The sequence below is a fragment of the Pterocles gutturalis genome, unplaced genomic scaffold, assembly GCF_000699245.1.
Source record: "Pterocles gutturalis isolate BGI_N339 unplaced genomic scaffold, ASM69924v1 scaffold30829, whole genome shotgun sequence".
Classification (NCBI taxonomy): Eukaryota; Metazoa; Chordata; class Aves; order Pterocliformes; family Pteroclidae; genus Pterocles; species Pterocles gutturalis.
The window spans coordinates 2,176-13,988 of record NW_010129117.1 but is presented as its reverse complement, the minus strand read 5'-3'; the positions used below and the strand labels follow the sequence as shown (position 1 = coordinate 13,988).

The window sequence follows — 11,813 nt, the reverse complement described above, 5'->3', positions numbered from 1 at the left end:
AACTCGGGCTCTGCCTGAGCTTCAGGAAACGCTGTTTCATCTGAGGGGACCCCAGCACAGGGTGCCCAGGGAGGGGGGGGAAGCTCCATCCTTGGAGAGGGTGAAAAGCCGTCCGGACACGGCCCTGGACAGCCTGCTCCAGGTGGTCCTGCTTGGGCAGGGGGCTGGGACCTCCGGAGGTGCCTTCAAACCTCCACTTTCTGTGATGGTGACATAGCTGAGAGGAAGAAAGTGTCTGAAAACGTCCAGTGAACATTTACTGATTTCTTACACCTGGATTTGGTGGGGTCAGCGCTAGGTCTGTGCATGTGCATCGATAATGAGAACAAAGCCTGGAGATGTGGCAGTTTCAGGGTTGCGTGCCGGGAAGGTTAAGACGTCACTGACGTGTGTTTGCCCTGGACCTGCTGCCGCTGGTGACAGCGTTTGTTTTGGCAGTGATGTCTGCTGGGGTTTTTTGACAAACCCAAATCACCAGATAAGTTTTTTGAAATCCCATTTAGCTTAAAAGCAGAAAGTATTTTCATCACAACTGCCAAGCTGTTTTATTTGTAAAACTTCATATATTCTCTCACTCTCTTTTCTGAATACTCCCTTGTCTTACAGAAACGGAGAAACTGAATAAGATGAGTACCCTCTTAGAAAGACTGCACGCAAAGTACAACCAAAACAGACCTTGGACAGAAACCATGAAGTTAGTCCGTCAAGTTATGGTGAGAATTATTGGGATCTGAGCAGGAGAGTTTCTGAAATTTCTTTAGTAATGGTTTTGTTGTTGGTTTGTTAGATCTCTTCAGAGCATTTTACCTTTTGTTCAAGCCTTGATTTCCTCCTGAGACGGTGTGGTTGAGGCGTGCCAGTGCTTGCAGGGGAGGGAGCGATGTGAACAAAAGCTGCGATAGTTCCTTCGTACTGAGTGATACACAAAAGGGATGTTTTTCTTCTTTTTTCCAACTAAGGAAAAACGAGTTGTGATGAACTCTGGGGGGCACCAACATCTGGTGAGCTGTTTGGAGACTTTGCAGAAGGCGTTAAAAGGTTGGTACATTCTGTGCACGTGCTTTACAAACTGCTTAACAGTGATATGCTGTGGAAATACTCCAAATCATAAAGTCAGTCAAAGTTGTTGTTCACACATTTCACTGTGTTCCTCATGCATGTGGGCTCACGTTTACGTAAGCAGACTTATCGCAGTGCTAGTCAGTACCAGTCAAGATTGCCTGTGTTAGTTCTGTTGTAAATGCCTGTACCTCAACTCCACTTGCATAATAAAATCCATCCTCTCTTTGCAGTTCTGAGATAATTTGGTTTTCTCCATGTAAATTGTTCTGCCTGTATTTTGGATACAGGTCACGTGTAGAGTTGCACACGTGAAGGTGTGAGCAGACATGGGAGGGCGTAACTAGCAGAGATTGGTTTTAATGCTGATGTCTTATTCCTGGGGAAATGTTGAATCATTTCATCAAGCCTTGTTTTTTACCCCTTCCATCTAGTATCTTCTCTGCCTGCCATGACTGATCGCTTGGAGTCCATAGCTCGACAAAACGGGTAGGTCTGCTCTTTGTTTTCTGGCAAAGGCATTTCCCGTTTATCTGTACGCATCATAATCTCGCTGCTGGTTGGATCGTTTCTTGTGTGCGTCTCATCGCAATTTCTGTTTTGTTTTGTATGTAAGCCTTGGATCTCACCTTAGTGCGAATGGCACCGAATGTTACATCACCTCAGACATGTTCTATGTGGAAGTCCAGTTAGATCCTACGGGACTGCTGTGTGACGTCAAGGTGGCTCACCACGGAGAAAACCCTGTGGTATGTACGACTGACAAAGCTGAGGGTAATGCCTTTGTGTTTTTCCAGCTGCCTTTTTGGCTGCCTTTTGTTTGAGCAGAGGAAATGGGTTCTATTGAATGTTCCGCTAGACCTGGCGTCACACCTGGGCTGCTTGTTCTGATGGAAAGCAAAAGCCTCCGTGGAATAACCTGTTCTTGCAGGGGAATCTGGTTGATGGAGTGTGTGTGTGCAAGGACCGCTTTACTGATGGTCTCTTTTTTTCTCTGAGTGGTTTTGTAACTGTCAAAATTATGTGAGGCAGTGACTGCTGCATTTCTGAGAATTTTATTTCTAGAGGGAGGATAGGGAAATTAATCTTATAAAACTTAGAGCTGTGAATGGAAAGTACTAAAATGTGGAATGCTGAAGAGAAATGTCTTTCCTTCCCTTCTGCACACGTATGAGATTTGAACTCGCTATTTTCGTAGCCTAGCCACTCTTCTGAAAACAGACCATTTTTAATGTCTCTTAATAAAATAATGGGTTTTCAACCTAAGGCTTCGCAATTTTAAAAATTTATTTTGGATTAGTAATTTAAGAGGAAATAGTATTGCTTGAATTTCTCTCAGAGGGGATTGACGAGCAGAACTAGAACCATAGCGATGTGTGATTGTGAGCATTATGTTGCTTCTCATGAGAAGCTGATTCTCAGAAATGTTACTGTCCTAATATTTTACAGCTGCTGTGCTGCACAAAGACTGAAATTGCTGCATTCGACATTGATATCGTTGTATGTTCTTTCCTTTTCAGAGTTGTCCAGAATTGGTGCAACATCTGAGGTGAGCAAGACGAGTTTGTTGCATTTTCTGACAGGTTTCTCTTTGCAGTATTGATCTGATGCCATTTTAGGTCTTGAAACTCAAAATGTTTCATAACTGTTCCTTCCCTACAAGTTCTCTCTGCTTCCCCAGGGGATTGTCTGGCTTGGTTCAGATACTTCTGATTCTGACAGCTGTGCATGGCATCTTGGAAGCCACAGCACAACGTTCATCAGAATCATTAAAGGCAGATCACTTAAAGAGCATGTTTTTATGTTTCATGTGACAAAAAAGTCTTTTCTTAAGTGACTTAGTGTCTGTATTAATATAGCTTTTCAGAACAAAACCTCCTCTGTTACAAATTTAAATACATGTTAACTTTTTCTCCCTCTTCCTTTCAGAGAGAAAAATTTTGACGAGTTTTCAAAGCATCTAAGAGGGCTTGTGAACCTGTATAAGCTGCCAGGAGACAAGTAAGTCGAGAATACATCCACATATATGAAATTAAATAAATGTAGAAGCCTTTAGTTCTGTGCTTAAATGTTCATTGTGTGTTTCCTTTTTTTTTTTTTTTTTTTTCTCAGCAAACTTAAAACTAAAATGTACCTAGCTCTGCAGTCCTTGGAGCTGGATCTCTCAAAAATGGCAGGGATGTATTGGTACGTATGGTTTGTTGGGTTTTGTTGTGGGTTTGTTTTTTCTTAAAAATGCTGCATCATATCGGCTGATTCTGAAGTTGTAACTAGGTGGATTAGTGATAATGTGTTTTACAGTAAAAAATTGAGAAACATTTCACCATCTTTCGCTGCTGGAGATACAGTGGATAAACCATCCATGCTGTAGAGAGTCAAGTAGTTTTTGTTTTGCCTGTACCAGTGTGAAGTTTAAGATCGCTACCTCTGTGTGACCAAGAAGGGTGTCTATTGAGCTAAAATCTTAGACTGCCGTCAGCACATTAATTTTGGCTTCACGTATGACTCTGGCGTGTTACAGACATGTGATTGCCTCTCTTGCAGGCAGGCCACCAATGCAAATCCCCTCGACAAGATCCTCCATGGCAGTGTTGGCTATCTCACCCCCAGGAGCTTAGGTATCTTTGATTAACACTTAAAACTTAAAAAAAAGAATAAAAATTACTTTGTTCAGAGTCGCATTTGTGGATGTTAATTTCACATTAAGTGATGGCAGTAATGGAAAATGCTAATCAAATTGAAAGAGGGACAAGCTGGTCGAGTATTTGTAAGTCCCACGCGATCCAGAAAGCCAGCTTTTCTTTACAAAGCCACACCCAGTAATTTTATGGCAGATGGCCATGTATGTGTCTTTAACAGCAGAGAACAACTCAGGATGCACTCGCAGCTCTGCACAGCGTGTGCTGTGTTACAGTGCAAGTACTCTGTGGTTACAGGGGTTCATAATGACTGGGTTAACTTGTATCGTTGGGATGCCTGTTCAAAAGCTTCTCTCCCCCAGGTCTTCTGATGAATCTCAAGTATTACGTCTCGCCCTATGATTTATTTGAAGACGGCACTGGAGCCCCCGTTGTTTTGCACGAGAACAATGGTAGGTCAGCTTTAGGAGCTGCTGCTTGAAGGAGAGAAGAAAGCAGAATTCCCACAGTATTCCCCTCTGCTGTGTGGGAATACTTGCGTCTCTGCCATTTTACTGGAAGATTATTTTTTATGCATGTACACGGACCTCTGCCTCTTGCTAAAATGACAAAACCAAGCACCAGTTAAAATTGAGGCTGGTCTCAGGAAAGAAGAGGGTGAAATAGTCCAAGATCATTATTTATTTTGCTTTCTGAAGAGCATGCTACAGACTTGCAAATATATTTGGAATACCTTTTAAGAATTACGCAATTGGTCTACCTTGCAAGAGAGAAACAGAGTGTTCGGTAGTGTAACTAGTTTGGCTGTAGTCCATTTAGTGATAAAGGTGAACGCTGAAAGTTGCCTTGTGGAGGAAATAAGATTCTTCCACCATAGCGATTTTTAATCCATAAAGCTTGCATTGGGGGGTTTTTCATCAGCTTATGTTGTTGTTTTTCCTTTCTTGCTTCCTCCTGCAGTTCCTCGGTCTTTGGGTATGAATGTGTCCGTAACGGTCGAGGGAACCATGGCCATGTACAAACTTCCCATTGCGCCGCTGATCATGGGCTCCCATCCCGTCGACAGCAAAGGGTAAGCGAAGGACGGTCTGCTGCCTTGGGTAGCTGCAAACTCAGCATCCAGTCCTCTGCTGAGGTCAGAGTGGGGAGACGACTGCAGGATGTCATGGCATCATATGAAGCACTTGAGTGCTGTCTTTAAGCCAAGAAATATGTATTTCGAGCATATGACATGCTTTTGGGGAGTGTCTCCATTTTTAAGACGGTATAACAATGTGTTTGAGCAAACAGTAAATGGGATGTCTGGCGCGCCCAACAGAAGCCAGTCATGCCCTGCATCTAACAAGATCTTGTATTGACTCAATGTTTCAGAACTCCGTCTTTCTCGTCAATCACCAGTGCCAACAGTGTGGATTTACCAGCTTGTTTCTTCCTGAAATTCCCACGTCCCATTCCAGTGTCTCGAGCTTTGATTCAGAAACTTCAGAGCTGCACAGGTGGGTTGCAGATCTGTCAGACACTCCCTAGGTTTTTATCAATAAACCGCTGCTGATTTTTAACGTGTGCCAGAAAAATTGCTGAAGGTTTTGTGCTCCGTTTGCAGTAAAACCTGGATAGGTTTCCTTTCCTAGACGCGAACGCCTTCCCTGGCCCACCATCTCTTTCTGGCTCCCGGGTGCTATCGTTCTGTGCTATCTTGTTCCCTCAGGTATTCCACTGTTCGACACACCACCAACGTTTGTACCCTTGTACGAGTTGATCACACAGTTTGAATTATCCAAGGAGGCTGATCCACTGCCTTTAAACCACAATATGCGCTTCTACGCAGTAAGTGTGTTGTTGTAACCAGGGCGTTATGCTTGTAGATGAGCAGTTTGGGGCTTCTCATCTGTTTCAGGTCTCTTTCAAGTAGGATAAAGGGAGTTGGTACAGCATTTATTTACAGCCAATAGGTATCCAAGCATTAGAATGCGGATACAGACATGACCACAGTAATTAGGAAAATTTGTTGTGAAAAATCCATTGCTGTTGAGGTGCAGCTGCAGGGTTAGGGTTAGGATTCTGAGCCTTCCCAGATTCTGTCTCTCCTTGATGAGATCCACCACCTCATCTCCACCGTGATGTGTGGCTGAACGAATCGCATCGCTTTGGGAGAAATCCTAGTTCTTAAATTAATCAGTGACAGATCTCCTGTTAACGTCAGAGGATTTCTCTTTCCTCTGAAGGGATACTATACTGTATGAAACTGTTTTAGTTCTGGGGAGCTGAAATTGTGTTTTGCTTGTTCAGATTGGAAGGAAGGTGTCTTCATTTTTTGTAATTTTCAGACAGAAAGGTGGCTGGGCATCACTTGGATCTGGGGCTTGCTGTTTTCTTCCTAGATGTCTGTTATTGCTTTGTACCCAGCCGTAGTTGGAGTAAAGCAGAAATTGTTTGTCAGGCTCTTCCAGGACAGCAGCACTGTTACTTTCTGAACAAAGATGCTCCTCTCCCAGATGGAAGAAGCCTTCAAGGAACTCTGATTAGTAAAATCGCCTTCCAGCACCCTGGACGGGTTCCTCTCATCCTCAATTTGATCAGACATCAGGTGGCGTACAACACGCTGATTGGCAGCTGTGTCAAGCGAACGGTTTTAAAAGAAGGTGGGTACTGCATTCCCAGGTGTAGGAATAAGAAATGAGGTCTATGCTGCTTCTCTCCTTTCTTTCTTTCTTTCTTTCTTTCTTTCTTTCTTTCTTTCTTTCTCTTTTTTTTTTTTTTTCTTCTTCTGTATTGAGCTGCTGTATTCCCTAATCTAACAGTTCCCATGTCTTTCAGATTCTCCGGGGATCCTGCAGTTTGAAGTTTGTCCTCTCTCCGACTCCTGTTTTAGCGTGTCCTTTCAGCATCCCGTGAATGACTCCCTGGTGTGTGGTAAGTGGCCTCGGTAAAAGCATGAGTGGGTTTATGAGAAGACAGGCAGGGTTTTCTTCCACTGTGATCAGGATTTTGATCTCTTCCAAATACTTTCTCTCTTGTAGTGGTGATGGATGTGCAAGACTCGACTCATGTGAACTGTAAGCTGTACAAAGGGCTGTCCGATGCTCTTATCTGTACAGATGATTTCATTGCCAAAGTTGTTCAAAGGTAAGCTGGATTTTTTTTGTGCCGCCACACGCTCCAAATCATATAGATGAACTCTGTGTCTGTCTCATGCGGTTTTGGAGCCGTTCTGTCTGTGGGTGAGTTTTGGTAGTGGTAGTTTGGAAGGGAGGAAAACTTGGAGCCTTATTGAAAATTCCACTCAAGGTGTTGAACCATAGCTGCGTATTTTTGGGTGCGTGTCTGAGGTGCCTCTTTATGCCTTCTCCTGTAGCTGGTTCCTTTCGATGTCTTGTAAAATGACGAAGAGCTCCCCTGCCATTTGTCGTTTACACAGACCTTTTATCAAGGTTCCTCCAGCCCAGCCACCATTCAGAGTACAGCAGAATAATAACAGTGCATGACGCAGACCTCTTCAGTGAGAAGAGCTATTTTTCCTTTCGGAACATTATAGGCTTGTCATCCTTGAGTAGAATGGGGCGTTGTCATTCACTTTTACGGGGCTGCAGGGAATTCAGTTTACTGAGCTTAGACAAAGGTGTTTTCTGGCAGAATCAGAATAACAACCCAGATTGCATCCTGTGCTTTAAGTACAAGATCGTGGTCTGTCAGCTATGAGTTATTAGAGTTAATTGGTTGATTAATTCTACCTTTCTGATTGCAGGGTAATGCATAAAGGCACGGTTGTCTCATGGCTAGACAAGCATGATGGGATGTGTAAATACAAGCAGAACAGTAGGGCATTTACAGTGTTGCTCTCTTGTGCCCAAGAGCCTTACTGCTCACTTCATGTCGGATGAAGTCGTTAAAACACCTCAGTGAACATTGCTGTAGGGCAGCAAAATGCCGGCTAAACCCTTTGTCTTGTGTCTTGCAGGTGCATGTCCATTCCTGTCACCATGAGAGCAATTCGTAGAAAAGCAGAAACGATTCAAGCAGACACACCAGCCTTGTCCCTCATTGCAGAGACAGTAGAAGACATGGTGAAGAAAAATCTTCCCCCAGCCAGCAGCCCCGGGTATGGCATGACCACAGGCAGCAACCCAATGAGTGGTACCACTACCCCGACAAACACTTTTCCTGGGGGGCCCATCACCACTTTGTTTAACATGAGCTTAAGCATGAAAGAGAGGCATGACTCGGTGGGCCATGGGGAGGACTTCAGCAAAGTGTCTCAGAACCCTATTCTCACTAGCTTGTTGCAGATCACAGGGAATGTGGGGTCTGCCATTGGCTCAAGTCCAACCCCTCCCCACCACACACCGCCACCAGTATCCTCACCAGCAAGCAACACCAAGAACCACCCCATGCTCATGAACCTTCTTAAAGAGAATCCCCCTCAGGATTTCTCCACTCTGTATGGGAGCAGCCCTCTCGAAAGGCAGAACTCTTCCTCTGGCTCCCCCAGAATGGAAATGGGCCCTGGGGGGAATAAGCAAAAGAAAAAAAAATCCCGCATGCCGGCCGACAAGCCCAAGCATCAGACTGAGGATGATTTCCAGAGGGAGCTCTTCTCAATGGACGTAGACTCCCAGAATCCCATTTTTGATGTCAACATGACCGCAGATACCCTGGACACCCCCCATATTACTCCAGCACCCAGCCAATGCAGCACTCCTCCTACTACATACCCGCAGCCTATACCTCACTCGCAGCCCAGTATTCAGAGAATGGTTCGACTTTCGAGTTCGGACAGCATTGGAGCCGATGTTACTGATATCCTTTCGGATATAGCAGAGGAGGCTTCCAAGCTGCCCACCAGTAATGAGGACTGTCCGCCCATTGGTACTCCAGTCAGAGACTCTTCTAGTTCAGGACATTCACAAAGTGCCCTCTTTGACCCAGATGTTTTTCAGACCAACAATAGCGAGAACCCGTACACAGACCCAGCAGACCTGATAGCAGACGCTGCTGTGAGCCCCAACAGCGATTCCTCAAACCATTTTTTTCCAGATGGAGTAGATTTCAATCCTGACTTGCTGAACAGTCAGAGTCAAAGTGGCTTTGGGGAGGAGTACTTTGATGAGAGCAGTCAGAGCGGAGACAATGATGATTTCAAGGGCTATGCGTCCCAGGCTCTGACTACTTTGGGGGTGCAAGTCTTGGGGGCTGATGGGGGGGAAAATAAATTTAAGGGGAGCAATCAGTCCGATACAGTAGATTTTAGTATTATTGCAGCAGCAAACAAAGCTCTGGGGTCCTCTGACATCATGGAGCATCACAGTGGAGGTCAGAGCCCTTTACTGAACACAGGAGATATAGGAAAAGAAAAAACTCAGAAACGGGTAAAGGAAGGCAATGGTTCTGGAGGTAACATGGCAGGTCCTGGGATAGACGGGAAGGCAGGGAAGCGCAGCCGGACGCCATCCAGTGATGGTAAAAGTAAAGAGAAACTCCCAAAGCGGAAGAAGCAGGAGACAGATGGGAAATCTCCATCTCACAGTTCCTCAAACAGGCCTTTCACGCCACCAGCAAGCACAGGTGGGTCCAAATCTCCTGGGAGTTCAGGCAGATCTCAGACTCCTCCTGGTGTAGCTACTCCTCCTATTCCAAAAATAACCATTCAGATCCCAAAAGGAACAGTGACTGTTGGCAAACCATCTTCACACGGCCAGTATACCAGTAGTGGCTCTGTCACCTCCTCCAGCAGCAAAAGCCATCATAGCCATTCTTCTTCCTCCTCCTCTTCTTCCTCCTCTTCAACCTCAGGCAAAATTAAAAGCAGCAAATCAGAAGGGTCTTCTGGCTCCAAGATGAGCAGCAGCCTCTACTCGGGCCAAGGCGGCTCAAGTTCAGGTCAGTCCAAGAGCTCGGCTCAGTCGGTGGGAAAGCCCGGATCCTCCCCCATCACCAAGCACGGCCTCAGCAGTGGTTCTGGAAGTACCAAGATGAAACCTCAAGGAAAGCCATCGTCGCTTATGAACCCTTCCATGAGTAAACCAAACATCTCTCCATCTCATTCTAGACCCTCGGGAGGTTCTGAGAAGCTTGCTTCTCCCATGAAACCTGTTCCAGGCACTCCCCCATCATCTAAAGCAAAGTCACCTATCAGTTCAGGTTCTGGAGGCTCCCATATGTCTGGGACCGGATCAGGCTCAAGTATGAAATCGTCTTCAGGAATGGGTTCTTCTGGATCCATGTCACAGAAACCTCCTCCTTCATCAAATTCTTCGACGGCATCTTCATCTTCCTTTTCATCTAGTGGGTCTTCCATGTCTTCGTCTCAGAACCAGCATGGAAGTTCCAAGGGCAAGTCTCCAAGCAGAAACAAGAAGCCATCTCTGACTGCCGTCATAGACAAGCTGAAACACGGGGTTGTCACTAGCGGGCCTGGTGGAGATGACCCGATGGATGGACAGATGGGGCCAAGTTCCAATTCCTCAAGCCATACGATGTCCTCCAAACACAACATGTCTGGAGCTGAGTTCCAGGGCAAACGTGAGAAGAGTGACAAAGAGAAATCTAAGGTGTCTGTTTCTGGAGGATCTGTTGACTCTTCCAAGAAGAATTCAGATTCCAAAAACGTTGGAAGCACTGGAGTGGCCAAAATTATCATCAGCAAACACGATGGTGGTTCCCCTAGCATTAAAGCCAAAGTAACTCTGCAGAAACCTGGGGAAGGAGGTGGGGACAGCCTGAGGCCTCAGATGGCTTCTTCCAAAAGCTACGGGTCCCCTCTCATCAGTGGATCGACTCCAAAACACGAGCGCTGCTCTCCCAGCCACAGCAAGTCACCAGCATACACTCCCCAAAACATAGACAGCGAGAGCGAGTCGGGCTCTTCCATCGCGGAGAAATCCTACCAGAACAGCCCCAGCTCCGACGATGGCATCAGGCCTTTGCCCGAGTACAGCTCAGAAAAACACAAGAAGCACAAAAAAGAGAAGAAAAAAGTGAAAGACAAAGACCGGGACAGAGATCGGGATCGGGATAAAGACAGAGACAAGAAGAAATCTCACAGCATGAAGCCGGAGAGCTGGTCGAAGTCCCCGATTTCGGCTGACCAGTCCCTCTCCATGACGAGCAGCGCTATCCTTTCGGCTGAGCGACCCTCCCGGGCTAGCCCTGAGTTTTTGATTGGGGAAGAAGACGACGATCTCATGGATGTTGCTCTCATTGGCAACTGATTTTCATAGTATCTTTAAAAGATAAGCTGTACACAGGACCTGTGGGTTCTACAGATGGAAAGGAAGGAACCGCTCATTGCAATCCTGCCGCGCTGATTGTTACGGGATGCATTTGAAGAGGAAAAAAGTATTTCCAAGGATCTCCAAAGTCTGAACAGGAAGTGTGAGTGCCAGCAGCTCATTCGGCAAGCCAGGTTCCTGACTGTGGCCTTCCTCCCGCGGACACTTACACTCATTCTTCATTTCGAAGTATTAATTGCCCCATTAGCGTTGATGGGTGTGAAGCTGAGGATGTGTGTAAGCGTGGGAGCAGCCCCGAAGCGGTGCAAACACAAACGCCGGCTGTGCTGGGAGTGCCTCTGACCCTCTTCCCGTTCAGTTGCTTTTGTTTATAGGAGTTTGAAACTAATTATTTTAGGGCATGTTTTAGGGTTGGGTTTTATTCTTTTTAAAAAGGTGATTGGAAGGAAAAAAAATTTTTTAATTTATTTTATTTTTGTAGCATTTCTTCATTCAATGCCTGATTCAGTGCGGTGCTGAGCAACTTCGTCTTCCTCTGACAGGAGCTGCTCTGCAGAATCAGGCACTGTGTCCCGCTGGATGGCAGGATTTTAGTCCAGGTCACAGGGATGAAGGATTGCTGTCTTACGTTTGACTTCCCTTTCATTTTAGCTATTTATTTATGTCCGTATCCGAACGCTGTGTGTTTTCACGCCATCCCTGTTGTAATTGTGTGATGCAGAGCCCAGAGGGACCCAGGGCTTTGGGCAGCGCTGCGCACGTGCAGCGGCTGTAGCGTCGGTGAAGCTCTGGTGTGCCTTGGAGCAAATCCAAACTGGAAAGGAACTCGCTCGCTCCACCTGAGCGCTGCTTCCTCGTCAGCCCAGCAAACGGAGCTTCCCCAGAA

At 45.9% G+C, this 11,813-nt stretch overlaps 1 protein-coding gene across 1 annotated transcript; it reads left to right on the top strand.

The window, feature by feature from the left end:
- The first annotated feature begins 626 nt into the window (after nucleotides 1-626).
- Nucleotides 627-10,906, top strand: MED1 (mediator complex subunit 1). Its single transcript, XM_010079853.1, has 16 exons — nucleotides 627-713; nucleotides 960-1,038; nucleotides 1,494-1,548; nucleotides 1,676-1,808; nucleotides 2,580-2,608; nucleotides 2,989-3,060; nucleotides 3,172-3,246; nucleotides 3,604-3,677; nucleotides 4,061-4,150; nucleotides 4,659-4,770; nucleotides 5,070-5,194; nucleotides 5,407-5,525; nucleotides 6,139-6,340; nucleotides 6,516-6,611; nucleotides 6,719-6,824; nucleotides 7,657-10,906. The coding sequence occupies exons 1-16, from the start codon at nucleotides 627-629 to the stop codon at nucleotides 10,904-10,906; spliced, it is 4,704 nt and encodes a 1,567-aa protein (XP_010078155.1).
- Nucleotides 10,907-11,813: the final 907 nt, after the last annotated feature.